At 50.8% G+C, this 17,245-nt stretch overlaps 1 protein-coding gene across 4 annotated transcripts in view; it reads left to right on the plus strand.

The window, feature by feature from the left end:
• DNAAF11 (dynein axonemal assembly factor 11) overlaps positions 1–17,245 on the plus strand; it is a 62,557-nt gene that overhangs the window by 943 nt on the left and 44,369 nt on the right. For 3 of the 4 annotated variants that reach the window (XR_006652890.3, XR_008427534.2, XM_045181692.3), the window contains exons 2-4: positions 5,546–5,713; positions 10,001–10,078; positions 15,694–15,866. Coding sequence is in view for 1 of the 4 variants with exons in the window: in XM_045181692.3 (XP_045037627.2) it covers positions 5,546–5,713; positions 10,001–10,078; positions 15,694–15,866 (419 nt within the window). In the remaining 3 variants the exon portion in view is untranslated. The remainder of the gene's footprint in view (positions 1–5,545; positions 5,714–10,000; positions 10,079–15,693; positions 15,867–17,245) is intronic. The other variant, XR_008427535.2, reaches the window with a different exon arrangement.

The following is a 17,245-nucleotide window of genomic DNA, read 5'->3' on the forward strand; positions in this document are numbered from 1 at the left end:
TATTTCCTCTCATACACATTCATAAAACAATAGGAAAAAATTCGACAGACGGTCGTGAAAAATTAAGTGAAAATTTTGTTTCTATCCTGTGACCCACTCATTTTACTCCTGGATATTACCAATGAAAAATGAAAACCTTAGTCCACGCAAAAACTTGTGTATGTCTGTTTACAGCAACTGCTTTCCTAGTAGCTAACAAAAGAAAAAGAAACAACGCAGAGTACTCTCCAACATTTATATTTATTAATGGATTAACAAACTGTGGGCCCACTGCGTGCTGCACGTAGGTGTGACTGCATTTATTACCTGGACCACGTCCCCCACGTGTCCCCACTCTAATAAGGGTACCTGGACAGTGCTTTGCGTTTGCAGGCGTTCGCGTCAGCTCAGGCCCCTTTTCCCAGTCGATGATTATTCAAGTAATGGCCATCAGTTTGTTGTTTTTTAAAGGATTAGAGGTATCATTGCCACGTAGTCTTGTTAGGGTGTTGCAGAGAGAGGCCTTCCCTTTGGGGACCCAGCCTCTGTCTCAGTCAGTGGGTTGTCTGATAAAATACAGAACTGTGTGTATGTGTGTGTGTATTTCCCCCCTAAATCTGGCAACCCTAGTTTCAGGTCCAAGAACAGGCAAAGGCCTGGAAACTGGGCAGGAACTTGTGGATTTTTATTGAGGTGATGTCCTTACCCTTCAGGTCATCGACGCTTGTTGTATGTGGATTGTCCAGACTGAGTAGTTCCGTTGTTGGCTGCCCTTCTATATTGTCCTTAGGGGTGTCATGTTCTGTTAACCATCTCTCCGTGGGTAAAACCCCGCTGGCTGTCACTTTGACCTTGCCCCTCATCAAAACATCTCTACTCAGCAGTAAATGGTCAGTGGTGCCACCTGGTTGTCAGGGGATCTGACTTCAAAGTCTATTTTTAGCATCAGCTTTTGGTACTGCTTCCCACATTAAGTCTTCCAGGTCGGGCTCCCCAGGAAGCAGACTTTCCGATGGCGAGCAGTGTGCAGGCGGTTTACTGGGGAGTGTTACTAGAGTGGCTAGGAGGAAAGCCAGGATGGCTGGGGAGGGAATTTGGGTGGTGACGCATCTTAACAAAGGCTTTATTTTAGCTAGCCAACCTGGACCCTTGCAGGGAACTCTAAACTTGGAATGGGGGCCATGGCAAACTGGGGTGAGAGGGCTGGGCCTTTGGAGCTCCATGGCAACCAGTCACTGGAGATGGGCTTTGCTAGGAAGGGGCATGACCTCCGTTGAGGTGTCTTGCTGAGGGCTGTCTGCTGGCAGAATGCCCAGCAGGAGGAGTTGCTCTTTCAGAGCTGCAGGGGGACCGGGCGGCACAGCCTAGCAGGTGCGGCAGCTGGGCTGCCCTTTTATCGGCAAACATCTGTGAGTGCCAGATTCAGCTCCGGCTTCTCCTTGAGGCCTGTTTTGGCCTCCCTCTTAGCGCTCAGTAGCACCGATCACACCCTCCGTTGTATGCAGTGCGCTGTGGACCTTCGTTGTTGCCCAGTTGCACCTGATCAGTGTTTTTAATAGCACCCTCTAGGCGAGCAGCGTACAGGACACGCATTACGATAACACGGTAGGAAAAGGCAGGCCACATGAGTAGTCCTGTTTTTAAAAGTTTCTTTTTAAAAAAGTAACAGAAAGAAGAGTCATTAGATGCTTCAGGAGGTAACCACTTATTTGTGACCCCTTAATTCCTATTAAATCTTTATTTCATATACAGTTGTGAGTATGCAAAACACAGTGTATTCTTGCGTTATTATTTATTAATTATTGTATTATTTTCCACTTGAACAACAGTAAACCTACTTTTGCCCATCCCTATATGTATCTGCTAGGTCTTTCAGGATGTTTAAAAATTCTGCAAAAGCTGCCACAAACATATATTGTTTATTTTATTCTAATCCAGCGAGAAACAGAGGGCTGTTTACAAAGCATGATCTAAAGCCTGAAGGAATGGACACTAAGTTGCTGGCTCGGGGAGTTCCTAAAATGTTGCTCGATACACGGAAAAGCTTTGTGTGCGAACTCCCACATGCTGCCCTCTGCCCTCTGCTTCCCTACCCACAAGTCATTTCACTGATAGTCCCTCAAGGTATCAAGAATCCAGTCACAGCAAGGATTTGAAAGGGAGCCTAGGCTAGCTGATCAATTTTGGTTGAACCCTTGGATTCCTCAGCGGAATTCTTTTAGTGAGAGAAGTATGAAGCTGTGCCTAAAGCCGTCAGTAAGGTCCGTGGGCCACTCATCCCTCCAGTCGTGTGACATCGGTGTGGACCTTCTGTGGCCGAGACATCGCTCAGAATCCAGCTGAGTCCTGTATTTTGCTGTTTGCATTTTTCCAAAACAAGGAAGTGAAAGCAGTATGTTGCATGCGATGCCTTGGCGTGTTCTTCGATACCATACAATACGCATCGTAATACCACCTCTCTTGAAATAGTCATACGATGACATATTAATGCTTCCAAAGCATTTTAAATCCCTAGAGTGATTTCTTGTAAGCACAGTGCCTTATTATTTAGAGTAGGACTTTCTAGAGGGGAACAGTGCTCCTTGGGGTTAAAGAACGTTTGCTCTAAATTACGTGGTAAATAAAACTGCAAAGTGCTTTTGCACCGAAAAGCACGAAACCATGTAATCTCCATACAGCATGTAGAGTACCCAGGCAGGCTTCTTCCTGGGGACTCCGGTTTTGGCACTGGTGCCTGCCGCTACAGGCGAGGCAGTACTGTGTCACAGCAATTTCCTGAGTGCTACGAAAGGCGTGCTACCCAGCAGCTTGCTTAATATAGACAAGTTCAGAAAAGGGCCTCTGGGAAATTCAAGACCTTCCCAGCTTACTGGCTCCTGTGATTCTCTGTTTTTTTTCCAACCTATGCTAATTGTGTATAGTTGTTGCTGTTGTGCAGACTTCCCTGTTGTGCTGAATTAACTCAGCCCCTCCTCTCCCTTGTGTGCGCCAGTGTGCAAATTAGTTGTTTACGGTAAGGGAGATTCCCCTACCCCACACCCTTTTCAACCAACAGCATTACTGTCTTAATTCTCATGATTAGGAGATATGGATCAACATAATTGCTTCCTATTAGCTAGGTGCCTCTGAAAGCAAAGATTTGACAATTGCATGGAAATGACCCAATTCACACGTATAATAGCATAATAAAAAAGAGTTTTTTCAATTTGAAGAAAGGTTTAGCAAGAGAACATAAGAAGGGTATTTGGTACCAGTGGGAACTTTGTCAGCCGTTGGAGGAAACTGCAAGTGTTTAGGTTTGGACAAATCAGAAGAGCCTTTCAGACTGTAGAGCTGGGGGAGGGGTGGGGCAGGGCCTGGGATACCTTTGGTGGCCCCAAGACCCAGGAAGCCCTCTGTGTAGACCCAGGAAGCCCTCTGAGGGCTGTGCAGATGCTGATGCAGCCACCAGGCCAGGGACCAAGTGATGCCTAACAGAATGCTTTCAGAATCCCCCGAACACATCCGACTTAACCATGCCTGCGGCCAGCAGCTCCTGTGGAGTTCGGTTAGGTTCAGATCTTCACTACGGATACCCAGCTGAGCCTTCCCAGTCGCCTGGGCATCTGATCTGGGAAAGGATATCCATGTAGGACCATGTATCAAGTTGCAGTCAGACTGCCAAATACATTTTCCTCCCTAGAAGAATGCCTTCATAACAATCCGGAAGGCTACATTTAATACACATTTCTCACTTCTTGGGGTCTGTGCCAGGGCAGGGCTGCTGGGGGAGCTGGCTCCCTAGCCCCCACCTTCCCTTCTACCCTCCCCCCCCCCGAACAATCCCGCTCTATCCTGGTCCCTCATGTCCATGTATGAAGGTGGATACTGCCTACACACCAAACCACCCACATCCCCAGAAAACAGCTGCTCCTCGGACACCCCTGGGAGGAGAGATGTGTACCTGGTGCAGTCTGTCTTCAGGAATGAGCTGGAGATGCAGCTGGTGGAGGGCTCAGAGCAGGCCTGGGGCAGCTTGGGCAGAGAATTCCACTGCTCCCGTACCGGGGCATGGTCTGGAGGGCCGGGCGTGAGCTCTGGTTGGGCATGTCCTTCTGGTCCCATTGATTCCAGGTCTCATGGTAGCAAGGTCCCCGAAATTTGCCCTCCCTCATCCATGGGTTTGTGGAGCTCACTTAGAGCCGCAGGAACGCCCCCCCCCACGCCCCGGGGTATTTTCATCTCTCCACCTCAACATTTCCCTTGTCTCTCTTCCGAAGGACTGACATTGCAAGCCACCCCATCCCCTATCCCTAGAAGTAGCAGAGGGTTCAGCCAACCGTGCACAAATGATCGGATTCATGCACGTTTCCCATTTTTTAATAAAGGCAAACTCCACTTCAAGGATGTGGCCTGGCTGTGGGGCAGTGAAGAGCTTTGTCTCAGCTAGAGGAGCTTGTGCATGTAGGGCCTAAGACGTCGCGAGAGGTTCTTATTAGTGCATGTCGGGGCCAGTGGAGCATAGTTCAGAGTACCAGGTGGACGCTGGACTCCTGCATGTAAAACGTGGCTCTAGCACTTCCTACGAAGCCCCTGGACGAGTTTACGCACTGTGCCTTCATTACTCATCTGACAAGTGTAAATGGGTATTGTATCTACTCCTGTTATTACATGCAAAGCATGTAGGAAGGTGCCTGGCTCCTTGTAAATGGGCAGTAAATGAATCTTTCTGATCTCTTGTGGTAGACAGGCAGTATTTTCAGATTCCTGAAATACAAGGGTTCAAACGGATGGATAGTTTTTAATAGCCCAGGAAATGCAGGGTTTCTCCAGTCATCCCTCCTCTACTTGAGTATATCTTATGCAGATAATTCTATATGTCTTGTCCTGGGCTTGAACCGTGGACCCCAGGGTGCTGTTGCCAGTCCCTTGGTGCCAGCAGCAGGCCACCCCTGTGCTACCTACCTGTCGCTGGGGAGCAGACTCTTGGTTACCCCTCCTCCTGCCAGCAGCTTCTTGCATTCCTCCCGGGAATGGACCAGGTGGCGGCTGTATAAGATTGCAATGCAAAGTCGGGGTGTTCCTCTCTTTTCTCTTCAACTCTAGCTAAAGGAATGCTTGTCAGGCGAATGAATGAGTGGGTGAATTTCCTTGTGGCATGGTGGGACATGCTTTCCTGTTTCTGCCCTCTGCCAGCCCCACTCCACGGTGCCCCTCAGCAGCGAGTTTCCCTGTCTTGGTTTCCATGAGTGCGTCTCATCCAGTCTGACAGGCACCCCCACAAGGTTCCCTACCAACATTCTCGTGGTCATCACCCGTCCACCCTGTCTCCATCCGCACAAGACCCTGCACTGGAAGCAAAACTGTGGCGTCATCGCGTCTCTTCCCTCTGACCCCATCGTGGTGCCAGAGAACCTCCAGCAGGGGGCAGCGCTTCTCAGAGCGCCTTCCTTCGGAAAAATCCCCTGGGCCTGGGAATCGGCGTTTCACCGCCGAGAAGGACCCTCGGGCGGGGAACCCGAGGCCAGGTACCCTCGGGTGGGGAACCCGAGGCCAGGGACGGGGTGGGTGACACGTGTTCTCTCAGTCACAGAAGACCTTATCAGACGGAACGCCGAGCACAACGACTGTGTGATCTTCTCCCTGGAGGAGCTCTCCTTGCATCAGCAGGAGATAGAAAGGCTGGAACACATCGACAGGTGGTGCCGGGACTTGAAAATCCTCTACCTGCAGAACAATCTCATCGGGAAGATTGGTGAGTGCTCGGGCCTTTGTTCTCGCGGCTTCTGGGACCCTTTGGATGGACGCCCTGGGGAAGGCGGTGGCTAAGAGAGAATTGCCCGGGGGAAAGAGACGCAGCCGCCTCTGGGGGGCTGTGCGTGGAACGTTCCCAAACCTTCCCATGGGCGGTCAGTCTCCCTGCCCAGGTCATCTCCATCCAGGAGGTGGGGGGCATTCGCTGACCTGCTCATGCATGGCTGGGGTTTTGAGAAGTTTGCCAGGGAGGAGGGGCACGATCCGGGCGTCCGTCCCGGGTTCACATCCCGCTACAAGAGGGGACGGGTTTTGTGGGGACTGTGTGAGTCCTCCTCCGGCCGTGGCCTGGGGTGGCGAGTTCTGCCCGGCGTACCGTGGGTGTCTCTTTGCAAGGAAGGCGCTGTGCTCGGAGTTGGCTGTTGGGGGGCTTCGATGATTACGTCTTTGTTTACTGCTCCAGCTCGGAAAGGACTGAAAGGTAAACAGAGGAGTCAGGTGGGTGAGGACCCGAATACCAGCATCATGACGGACAAAACCCTTTAGAAAAGGTGGTTGACGCTGACAGCCCGATGGGCTTCCACCCAATCCCGTGCAGCAGCAGGAGACGACCACTGGCTTCCTGTACCGGCGCTCGGGCGGACCGGTGCTGATGGCGGCATCCGGAGGAGACCCGTGCCCTCCGCTGCAGGGAGACCCCAGAAGCCAGGAGAGAGGGCGGGCCCGGGCCTGTGCGTTTCCATCTCCCAATTCATCCACCGGATACGTCGGTGCTCCCCCAGGCCCACCCGGCCAGCAGCGCGCTCACGCACGCAGAGGGGGAGGCCTGAGGAGTCATTCTGACAGGGGGCCTGCCACAGGCAAACAGGAGCGGCGTCCCCCAGCACTCAGAACACCGGTGTCACTCCGGGGTTAGGGCAGGCGCGGGCCCTGCCGTCAGGTAGACCTAGGTGAGAGCACCGCCTCCGCCACGTAGAAACTACAGGGAGAGAGGCCCGTGGGGAGGTTGTGCGAGGCTTAGCCTTGCTGCTGGAAAAACGGAGACAGTAACACCTAGCGGGCAGAAGTGGTCCACGGACCACACGGGGCCACCGTAGGGAGCACCGTGCTCGCCCTGGAGATGACATCTGCTGCCATTGTTAATATTACTGTTGGCCCCGGGGTGCCCCAGGCTAGGCCAGCGGAAGGTCAGAGCAGACGGGAGAACCTGGAGATGAGTCGGAGGAGAAGGGCTGGGGTCAGGGTTGATGCGCGGAGTGAGAGCGACCCCTGCGGGTTGTGCTGGAACCGAGGGGTCAGCTTCTAAGACACGGTTTCACTTTCCTCTGTGATGTCCAGGGGCCTTCAACCCTGCACACGTGGCCATGTCTGGAGACCTTTTTGTTGTCACAGTGTGCCTGCGTGTTGGGTGGGGTGGGGTACGGCCTGCTAATGTCCGGTGGTGCGGGGAGGCCAGCGACCCTGCTAACCGCCCCAGGACGGCACCGCACACACGAGTTACCAGGCCTGAAACACCAGGGTGGCTGGGGTGGAGCAACCCAGGTGATGTGGTCGCCTCTGGCTTGGTGGTCATTCCCAATGCTGGAAGGTTCCAGAAATCCCAGAATTTGCATCATTTAGTGGGGAAGATTTATAAGAATTCTTTACATTTCTCTAGAAAGTTATTTTTGGCATCTTTGACAAGCAGAAATTCAAAACTGGCGCATCGCTCCATTAAGAGGCTGTTACAAACAACCCCCGCTTCATGCCGGGGGCACGGGGGCCGGCTTCATCACGCAGTTCCGAAAGGGTTCCCGAAATTTTAAGTCTGCGCAGCTGGGCCCGCCACAATGACTAATTAGCAGCATAGTATTTCTGTCCCTTCCAGAGCTCTGAGAGGGCCTACATTTTTGCTTCCAAAGTGTTCTTCAATTAAACACCCTTTTAAATTGCAATAATGGAGGTTGTCGGGGCTGCTCCACCCACAGGCACTCAGGCACTTATTTAGCGCCCACAACTGTTCCTCTCGGATTAGGACCTGCTCCTGTGCCTCGGAGGTGGAAGTCTGCCAAATCGGTTGTCTTTCCTGAAGCTCTGTTCCTCCCTGGGAGAGACTGGTGGGCTTGCAGTGGGAGGGAGGGGGGGGCTTCTGGTGGTCCAGGAGTGAGCTGAGGGCCCTCCTGGGCAGGCACAGGCCCCACTCCAGACCTCCAGACTCAGAATCTGTGGGCGTGGGCTCCCAGCCTGATCTCCATTTGTAACGACCTTCCAGCGAACCTCTGGCCTGGGCAGAGTTGAGAGCCCCAGAGCTGCTGGAGTTGGGGAGGGAAAGGTCTGGTTAGGGCAGCTGGTGACAACTGCTTCCAGGACAGTTTGGACGAGGATGCTCAGATGGCTGCCCAGGAGGCTCTGGGCCCTGTTACTTAGGAAACGTGTTCTGTCCTGGCCCTTTGGCCCATTGCTCTTTGGTTAATTTAGGACATCCTTCTGGAACAAATCTTAACTTCACTTTTCTACTAGATGACTCTCTCAGCATTTAGAGAGTTCTACGTGTACCCACTGTGGGGAGAGCAGAGGTATTCTGTTGTGGGCTGGCAATTTCGACAATGTTAACTTTGGGTATATTCGTTGAGGATGCAGACTAGACACCCCGTCTATGGAAATCCTTGGCACTCGGAGCCCCACAAGTCTGGTGCCCATCGAACACTCAGATGTTGCCTAGAGAGCCTTCACGGAACGTCAGTATTACTTGGGATAATCTAACCGTTGAGAGACACTTTAGAAATTTTTTCTAAAACTCTCTTTGTGAAAAAGTGAGTCAACTGAGACTTAAAGAGGGAAAGTGTTATTCTTGGGTCTATGGCAACATATATAATACTTTGTAAACTTTAAATGAAATGGGATGACAGGGGTGATGCTTATAAATAGTCCTACTTGATCTTTATACTGTCCCTGAAAAGTGGGCAGAGGAGCCCTCTGTAGGTGGGGCTGCCCAAACTCGCGTTTCCTAGCAGGTTTTTACACTCATGTCGTCTTGGAAAGGACCGCTCTTTCAAGGTGTAGTGTAGTGATTTACCGCCAAGCTCTGCAGGCAAATGCTCTGGCTCTACCACCGAACCTGCAACAAATGCATTAATTCTTCACACCCAAGTATTCTCATTTGTAAGAGGGAGAGAATAATAGGGTTTTTACCTTACAGGATTATTATGAGGATTGATGACATAATGTATGCAAAATGCTTAGAAAATTACATGGCACATAATAAGCACTCAGCCGTGTTAGCTATGGTGTTAGCTGTTTTTATTTATTTTAAAAACATTTTATTTATTTGTAGAGAGAGGGGAAGGGAAGGAGAAAGAGGGAGAGAAAAACCCATGGGTGGTTGCACGCCCTCTAGTGGGAGCCCCACCTGGCCAGCAACCCAGGCATGTGCCCTGACTGGGAATTGAACCGGTGACCCTTTGGTTCTCAGGCTGGCACTCAATCCACTGAGACACACCAGTCAGGGAAGTGTTAGCTGTTTTTAAAAGGCCCCATCCTACATTGATTTCTTGACTGACTTATGGTTGTTGTTTTGCCTATATGGGTTTTCATATTTATTAAAAACGATAATCCTGTATCAGCATGACTTGGGCTTTAAGTAAAGGAAAACTCAATTCAGTGTGGCTTTCCGGTAAGGAAATGTAGTATCCCACCCAATGAGGAGTCTGGAGATAGGGCAGGCCTCATCGCTTGGTTGCTTGGTTCCTCCTCTCTGTTCCGCCAGCCACAGTGGGCTTCGACCGGGAGCTGGTCCCTCCTGGTTACAAGATGACAGTGAGTATCGGTAGGGATAACACTTCCTTCTTTTTTTTTAACAACCAACAGAAAAAGAGAAAGGCAATCCCCAAGCACGAAACACAGGTCTTTCCCCTTCCTCTGGTTGGGAGCTCTGGGCACGCCTGTCCTCTCCCGAATCACGTGTTGCCAGGAGACTGCCGGGGGCGTGCTGACTCCAGCCTGAGCCCCTGAGCATCACTAGCAAGCGATGTGGGATTGCCTGCCGTGCACTGGCCCAACTTGGTCGAGCCTAATCCCTGGAGGTGCGGCCGGGTAGAAATATGAGCAGAACGAGCTCCCATGAGAAAAGAATGGAGGAGGCATGGATGTGGCATAGCCAGCCTACAATGTCTGGGGTACAGGCGTAGCCATGAAAACCCAACATGGTTTCGATAACCATAATCATTCTTAGATTCTCTTTACCACCTTCACAGATTATGTAAACGTGTCTTTTATCTCGAAGGTTAATTACATTATTTGTATGTTTCAGAAAATGTCAGCAAACTCAAGAAACTTGAATATTTGAATTTAGCTTTAAACAACATTGAAAAAATTGAAAATCTGGAAGGTAAGTTTTTTATCTTATTCTGCAAATTAAAATTGAGATTCAAAATTTCATGTAAACAGTATGACTTAAACAATATATTCTCTCATTTTGTGGGTTTTCCCATCAGCTTTCTCGATGGTGGCCTTTGGAGCACAATTGTTCTCTTTAAATAGTAGCGTTACTGAGGTGTAATTGATATACAAGGACCAGCACATACTTCATGCACAGATTTGATGAGTTTGGACACAGGCACACGCTCGGGAAACCATCACCGGGATCCAAGGCTGTAGACATGCCCGTCTTCTCGGATCTCCCCTCGGACCTGTTTCAATCATATTTGGGGTACACCAGATCGATCCTCCGTGCCTTTTAACCTGCATTCCTTCCGTAAACCTCCTTGCCTTGTTCTACATCCCAGAAGGGTTCGTGTTGTGCTCTGCAGGCTTCTAGTTCGTGCTGTGAGCTTTTCCTCAGTGTCTGGGAACACTTGGTGTCTCTTCACAGCCACACAGGATGTGTTGGGTCCGGTGGCTGGTGTGGGCTCTGCCACAGTTGGGAGGTTGGGTTTGCGTGTCCAGCTTCTCGCCTGGCGGGCCGGGCGGCGCAGGCTCTGTGCAAGTGGGCAGGCACGGGGCTGGCCGAGCGCAGGGGCCGGGGCTGAGGCAGGCAGGCTGCTGTGCCCACCCCACCCCCATCTGCCAAGAGCTAAGATTGGGAGGATTTTCCTTAGGTTATGGTAGGTTGTAGCCTATTCACTCCTAGTTAGAAACTGGTATTTCAGTGACTATCAAAGTTATGCATCAACACAGACATAAATATTCATCATACATTTTGAATTTCCATCCTCAAAACCTAGTATATCATCGCCACCAGAGCCCCCCAGCCCACCTCAGCGCTGGAGTTGAGAAGGTTCTTCTGTGTTAGAAAGGGTCTCTCCCAGCTTCCGCTCTACGGCCCTGTTACCCTGTTCTCATGTGAACAAACGGCATGACAGAATTTACTCGGTCCCCATGTTTTGTGGCAATAAAATATCAACCCGAGATGTCGGAGGAACCACGAAAACTCTCACTCTCAGTTGGCATGTCCACGGCCTGCTATTTTTAAGACAGTATACGAAAGGACAGGGAAACATCCTATTTTTGCTGTGAGTTTTGGTCATCTGCCACTAGAGGGCAGCATTGCCACTATTGTCTTCTTGGGCTGTGGGAGCCCAGGTCCATCTCGGGCCTATTGCATGGATGCTTTTCCGTTGTGGAGCTCCACCCCCAGCTCTACTGCGGATGCACTGGCCACAGGATGGTGTGAGGATGTGGATGGCGGATGGGCGTCTCATCTGCTGGCAAATACTCACTTTTTGTTTAATGTGGAAGGTGAGAGAGGAGGAAGATGGATACACTCATTCAGCCCACCTACTTGAGTAAACCTCAATATAATTTTAAACATAAGTGATAAATTTTTTTGTTTAGCTGGATGGTAAAAAAAATACCTAGTACCCTTTTACTTTCCCTGTTGTGGAATCACCGGGACAGAATAAAGTACCTTCTTTTTCCAGTCCCTCCTCCTCATCTACCCTAACGTAGAAGGAGAGGTGGGGCCCCCACTAATGTGAGCTCCCCCCTTGGGAAGTCAGTGCCGTTGATTTCAATGACCTTCAGACACCCCGGGTCACTGAGCTGGAGCATCATGGTACAGGAGAGAGAGGGTGGGACCCAGTTGGAAGAAAGGGTGCCTCACCCCAAAGAGGAGGCTTTCTCCAGCCTGGCTCGTTCAGCAAGAGTTGTTCTTTAGGATGGCAAATGTGGTTTCATTTCTCATGTGCAGGCTGAGTAGAAGAGAAATTAAGAATTCATCACTCTGAAAAATACGATGAACATTTGGAGGGTCCTTCATCTACAGCATTACAGCAAAATCCAAAAATACATGAATTTTCGAACTTGTTGGAGTCCTTCAAATGTCAGGCTGTTCTTATATGAAAGAAAAACAGGCTTGAAATGGCTCCCAGAATCTGTCAGAGTGAACTAGGAAATACCCGGGAACCTGCATCCTAAGTCAGAGCGCCCCAGATATATCTTTCACATCATAAGACTCTTTTTTCCCAATGTAAAACAAACATAAATAGAGACATAAACTTAATTATATTTATATACACATGTAGCTTCCTTCTTCATATCGCAGCTGAGTCCACATTTTTATGCTTTCATGACCGAATTACCAAATATATTGTTGTTTTAAATAATCCTTATTGTTTGGTGCTTGAAGTGTTTTTAATTACGTTTGTTACTGTGAACAAAACTCTGTGGAACAGCCTGGTACACGTTACCTGTTTTCAGTGAATGTATCCAAATGAAATTCTGGGTCCGGGAAAAACATTTAAAAGCCTATGTTATGTATTGTCAGATTGAATGCTGAAAAGCATAATTGTTGTCTTACAGGCTTAACAATATTTTTTTTTAATTTGTCCCTATTGTTGCTAGTTTAATAGAAGTAACAGGTTTGTTGTCTTTTTTCACAGACATGATTGTTTTTGAAGATGTGAAGTTATGAATTTCCTTCACCTCTAGAATCTAGAATATACAAGAGTGTTTATTTGTTCTTGTACATTTTGGATATTCCTCTTTTCCATGATTAAGGTTTAGTATAGTAACGCAATATGTAGTTTAAAAAGTCCAAGTGCGCTCTATGCTTTTGTTTGGAAACAGCAGTCTTTTATTTCGCCGTCTGACCCCGAAGTCCTGCCCCTAGAGGTGGCCACTCCCCGCTCCCCTGCTCCTGCTACCTGCGTCCAACAGTGTGCTCAGATGGGGCTGTGTCTATGCCTCCCTGACAGCCCCATTGTGGGCGCCGTCTGTCGTGCTCCTGGTGTGGGAGATGCAGACTTTGCTCTCGCACACCGCATCCAGGGTCCTCTGTTCCCTTCTGCCCACCTGCTGGCATTTTTGTGTCACACAACAGGTACCCTAGTGAGATACGGGGTGTGGCCCCATGTATGGTGACTGGTGTTTTGCGTTAACACTTTGTTGGGGGGAGAGATGGGTCTCGTCTTTGCTGGCCCCCATCTAGCCGCTGGCCTTTTTTTCCCCCATCCCCTCCTACCTTCCTCCAGCTGCCCTGGCTCTCTCAGGCCCGGCTCTGAATCACAGGCTGGTCCTGCGCTGGGCCGAGCTGTCCGCAGGGTGTGACCACTACTGCGTACACTCACAGACCCCAGGCTGTGTTCCTTGTGGACACATCTGCAGGGATGCCTTTCCCAGTGCTGGAGTTTGAGAATTTTAAAGTGATGATGGTGGCGATGATGACATGTTAGTAAGAAGTAGCTCACATTGGCAAAGAGACCTTCTGAGGTATGGTTCAAAGAGGCTTTTCTGCCGGGCACACCTGGATCCCATGCCCAATCCCCTGTGCTGCAGCTGTGGGAACCTTGGTAATCCCTTAGCTCTCTTGCCTCACAGTCCCAGCTATGTACTGCAGTGAAGAAAACGGCCCCACAGCTTCCTGCCTGAAAGCAACCCCCTTCGCCCCCCGCTGCTGTGTGGGACAGGAGTTCAGCAGGAGTTCGGCTGGGAGGTTCCTCCTGGTCCTGCCATCAGCTGGGGCAGCTGTTGTGAGGAGCTCCGCTTCCAAGATGGCTTCTGTGCTACCTTTGTAACCACTGTGCACGGGGACAGGTCATCCGCCATGGGATGGGCTGCTTACTTCTCTCAGCCTCCGACACCCTGCAGGAGGCTGGCCCCCAACAAGGTGCCTTTTTCTCCTTGTCTATGTTCCTACGTCCCATGCCAGGCAGCCTCCTGTGTGGATATGAACTGAACACCGCCCCACTCAAGCTCGGACGCCTCGCTCTTGGTTATTGTCCCATCTGGTTTCCCTCTTTCCCTGCTTGGTCTTGAGCCATGGAGAGTGGGAGAAATTATGGAGAACTCAGTTTCGGACATGTTGGTGCCATATGTCTCACAGGCATTTGAAAATAGTACGATATTCCATTAGAAGGTCAGATACTGGGGTTAATGTTTGGGAGCCCCCAGAATCTGGGGTTAGTTAAGCCGCTGAGCATGACTGTTGTTGACGAGAACACCGTGTGGAGGGGGGGCCCTGGGTCAAGGATGGAGATCCGTGCTGCGTTACCACTGCCGGAGTAGGGCAGTGTGAGAGGGGGCAAGAGGAGCAGACTGCGTTATAGAGGAGAGGGTGGCGTCCCTGTTTCCAAGACAGCTGAGAGGTTTAAGAGAGAGTCCGTGGTCAGTCCCGCCACATGTGGCGGGTTGTTCTGGGGACACCGTGGGTTGAAGAGGGTCTGCCTGAAGGCCCTTGGTTGCCTGTAGAGGGGCAGACCCAGTAGAACGTTGGGGGTGGTGGCCGGAACAGAGGGTCGAGCACTGAGGGGGGACTGGGAGAGAAGCAGCGGTGAGTGTGGATTCAGGGCGGCTTACCTGTCTCAGTGGGCACTCCTCCTGGGCTCCGCCCACTGCTCCAGCTCCATCTCTTGGTTTCTTTGCCCATTAAAATTCCCATGCCCATCTCTTCCCCCCTTTCTCTGTGTTAGACATAGACATGAGGTGAAACACCATGGATTTTTTCCACTTCATCCTGAAGACCTGGCTCAGTAACTTGTACACGGCAGGCACCCAGTAACTCCTGGGTGGATGCGTGAACATAGGGTGAGGACCTACATCTGGAAGCACTGAGGTGGAACTAACCTAGTTGGAAGGGACCAGCTTGGGATACAGCTAGACAGGAGGAAAACGTGGAGCTCTGGACCAGGTGGATCAGGTGCTAGACTGAAGAAGGGGTAAGGGGGAGAGAACACTGCCCTTCGGTGGAAGTGGTTCCACTACGTAGACTGCAGAAATGAGAACTTTGCCGCGGATGGCATGGTTGCAGAGCGGTGAACCAATCCGAATCGAGTTCATTTTGGTGAGCTTAATATAAGACATGAGGAACCAAAGTTCACCCTAAGTTATAAAACCAGAAAACCATGGCAGAGTAGCAGTATGTGGTCAGGAAGCACTTAGAAGGGTGGAGTGCAGGACAAGGTAGAGCTGGGTTCTTTATCTTTAGATCAGCTGCAGGCAACTCTAAAGATACCGAAGGCTGTAACACCTGCCACGCCAGTCCCACGAGTGTGAGCTGGTCACGGCGAGGGGCAGCCTCGTGCTGAGCCTAGTGCCCCAGAGGCTGCTGTCCAAACCAGGCCAGCTCCTCCTTAGTTCACTGGAAGGAACCACAAACTCTCCCTTCATGTGACAGCCGGCGTCCCCCTTTCCCTCAGGGCACATCATCCAAGGGCCCCCTGATGGTCACGAGAGTGCCCATTGGTCTCCCCCTAACCCTAGCCCTGTTTCCCGCAGCTCTCCAGGTGGAAGGCGCTTGCTAAGTAAATGCTTTGCTGGAATCGTGTAGTGTCACCCTCACAACAACCCTTGCCCTGGGCCCCAGTGCTGCCCCACTCCCACAGTGCAGAGCGCCGAGGCTCGGAGCTCCCCCGAGCCCGCACAGCGAGGATGTGACAGGCACAGGGTTTGGTACGCGGTGCGAGGGGTCACGGGCTTGAAATATGATGACTGTTACTTCTGTTCTGTGCTACTGCGCACACGTTATTAGCAGTGCGATTTTCTCTTTGTTTTCATTTCTCCCGACAGGCTGCGAGGGGCTGGCAAAACTTGACTTGACTGTGAACTTCATCGGGGAGCTGAGCAGCGTTAAAAGCCTGCAGCACAACGTCCACCTGAGGGAGCTCTTCCTCATGGGGAACCCGTGCGCCGACTTTGAGGGCTACAGGCAGTTCGTGGTGGCGGCTCTGCAGCAGTTAAAGGTGCGCTTACTTCAGAGACACAGGGATCCCGGGAAAGTGCAGACTGGCAACGGCGGTAATCCCTGATTTATTCACAGCGTTGTCGGGGCCTGTGCTGCTTCAGAGCATGAAATACTCCAGGGGGGAAAAAACAAGTCTTTGACCAACTGAGCCTTTAAAATTGTTTTAATTGCTTTTGTAAGTCTCTGAAAAAGTAAATTGCATGCTTTTCTCCCTCATTCAGCATACATAGAGCTTAATTTAACTTTTTTTTGATAAATTCAAATAGTTGTTACAAAGAGCGTTCATCACCACTAAGAGCTGGGGGTTTTCGAGGTGGCTGCAGTTACAAATACCTTTGGCTTTCCTAGTCTTTCACTCCTCTGTTCTTACAAGTTTTATAATTATTATTTTATTACTGCTTTCTGTTAACTCGTCCTCTATGTCAGCCATTCTCAAACTTTGGTAGGTATTGGAATATACTTGGATGGCATTTGCCAGGCCCCGCCCCCAGAGCTTCCGACACAGTGGGTCCCATATGACACCCAAGACTCGCATTTCCGACAGCTCTCAGTCCACACTGGCTGGTCTGCAAGCTCGTTTGGGAACCAGTGCTCTCTGGGCTCATCTCCTATGCTCCCTCTCCCCTTATCTGATTTTTTGGAACTGGGAAAAAGCGTATGATTTCCAGAGAAATCATACACCGGAGCCCATTAAAGAAGTCATGCTAATTCCCGGGCAGGTCCCAGAGTTCCCGAGTGGCCTCGGCCACGGGCCTCTGCCCAGAGAGAAGGCGCAGGCGTGCTGCCTCTCTGAGAGGCGTTCTCTTCAGCTCTCGGAGGATGTTTGTTTTTAGACCTCTACGTTCTGTGCGGCTGAGATTTCTGGGTTAATGGGACACATTTCTTCTCGTGTGAAATTTCTTAAAGAGAATGAGTGACTCGGGTAATTGAATCTAGAATGTAGGTTTAGAATAAATGAGAAAAGGGCTCAAACAGAATCCAGGTTGATCCTCATTGTACAATGACTTCCTAGAAGACGAACCGGCGCGGACCAGAGCATCACAGGCTCGGATCCTGCAGCCTTGTGGCGTGAGCAGTTTCCCTGGGAAGGTGTGGGGCCGCCCCAGCCGGGTCCGGCCCAGCCGAGCCCACAGTGGTCCAGCCAGAATTCTGTGAGCGCCACAGACAGGCACCTGGACCCCAGGCCACGCTGTTCCAGGTGCTTTGGGCACAACCTCCCTGACCCTCCTGGACCCCGGCAGGGAGATAAGCAGTGCACTGGGAGATGAGGAAGGCAGGGCTTGGAGAGCTGGTGGCCCTCGTTTAAGCTGACACCTGGCGGGTGGCTCAGGTGGGATTCGAACCTTGAAGGCCACCATTTGCCCTGCAGCTGTTCCC

Source organism: Desmodus rotundus, chromosome 8, assembly GCF_022682495.2.
Source record: "Desmodus rotundus isolate HL8 chromosome 8, HLdesRot8A.1, whole genome shotgun sequence".
In the NCBI taxonomy this organism is placed as follows: domain Eukaryota; kingdom Metazoa; phylum Chordata; class Mammalia; order Chiroptera; family Phyllostomidae; genus Desmodus; species Desmodus rotundus.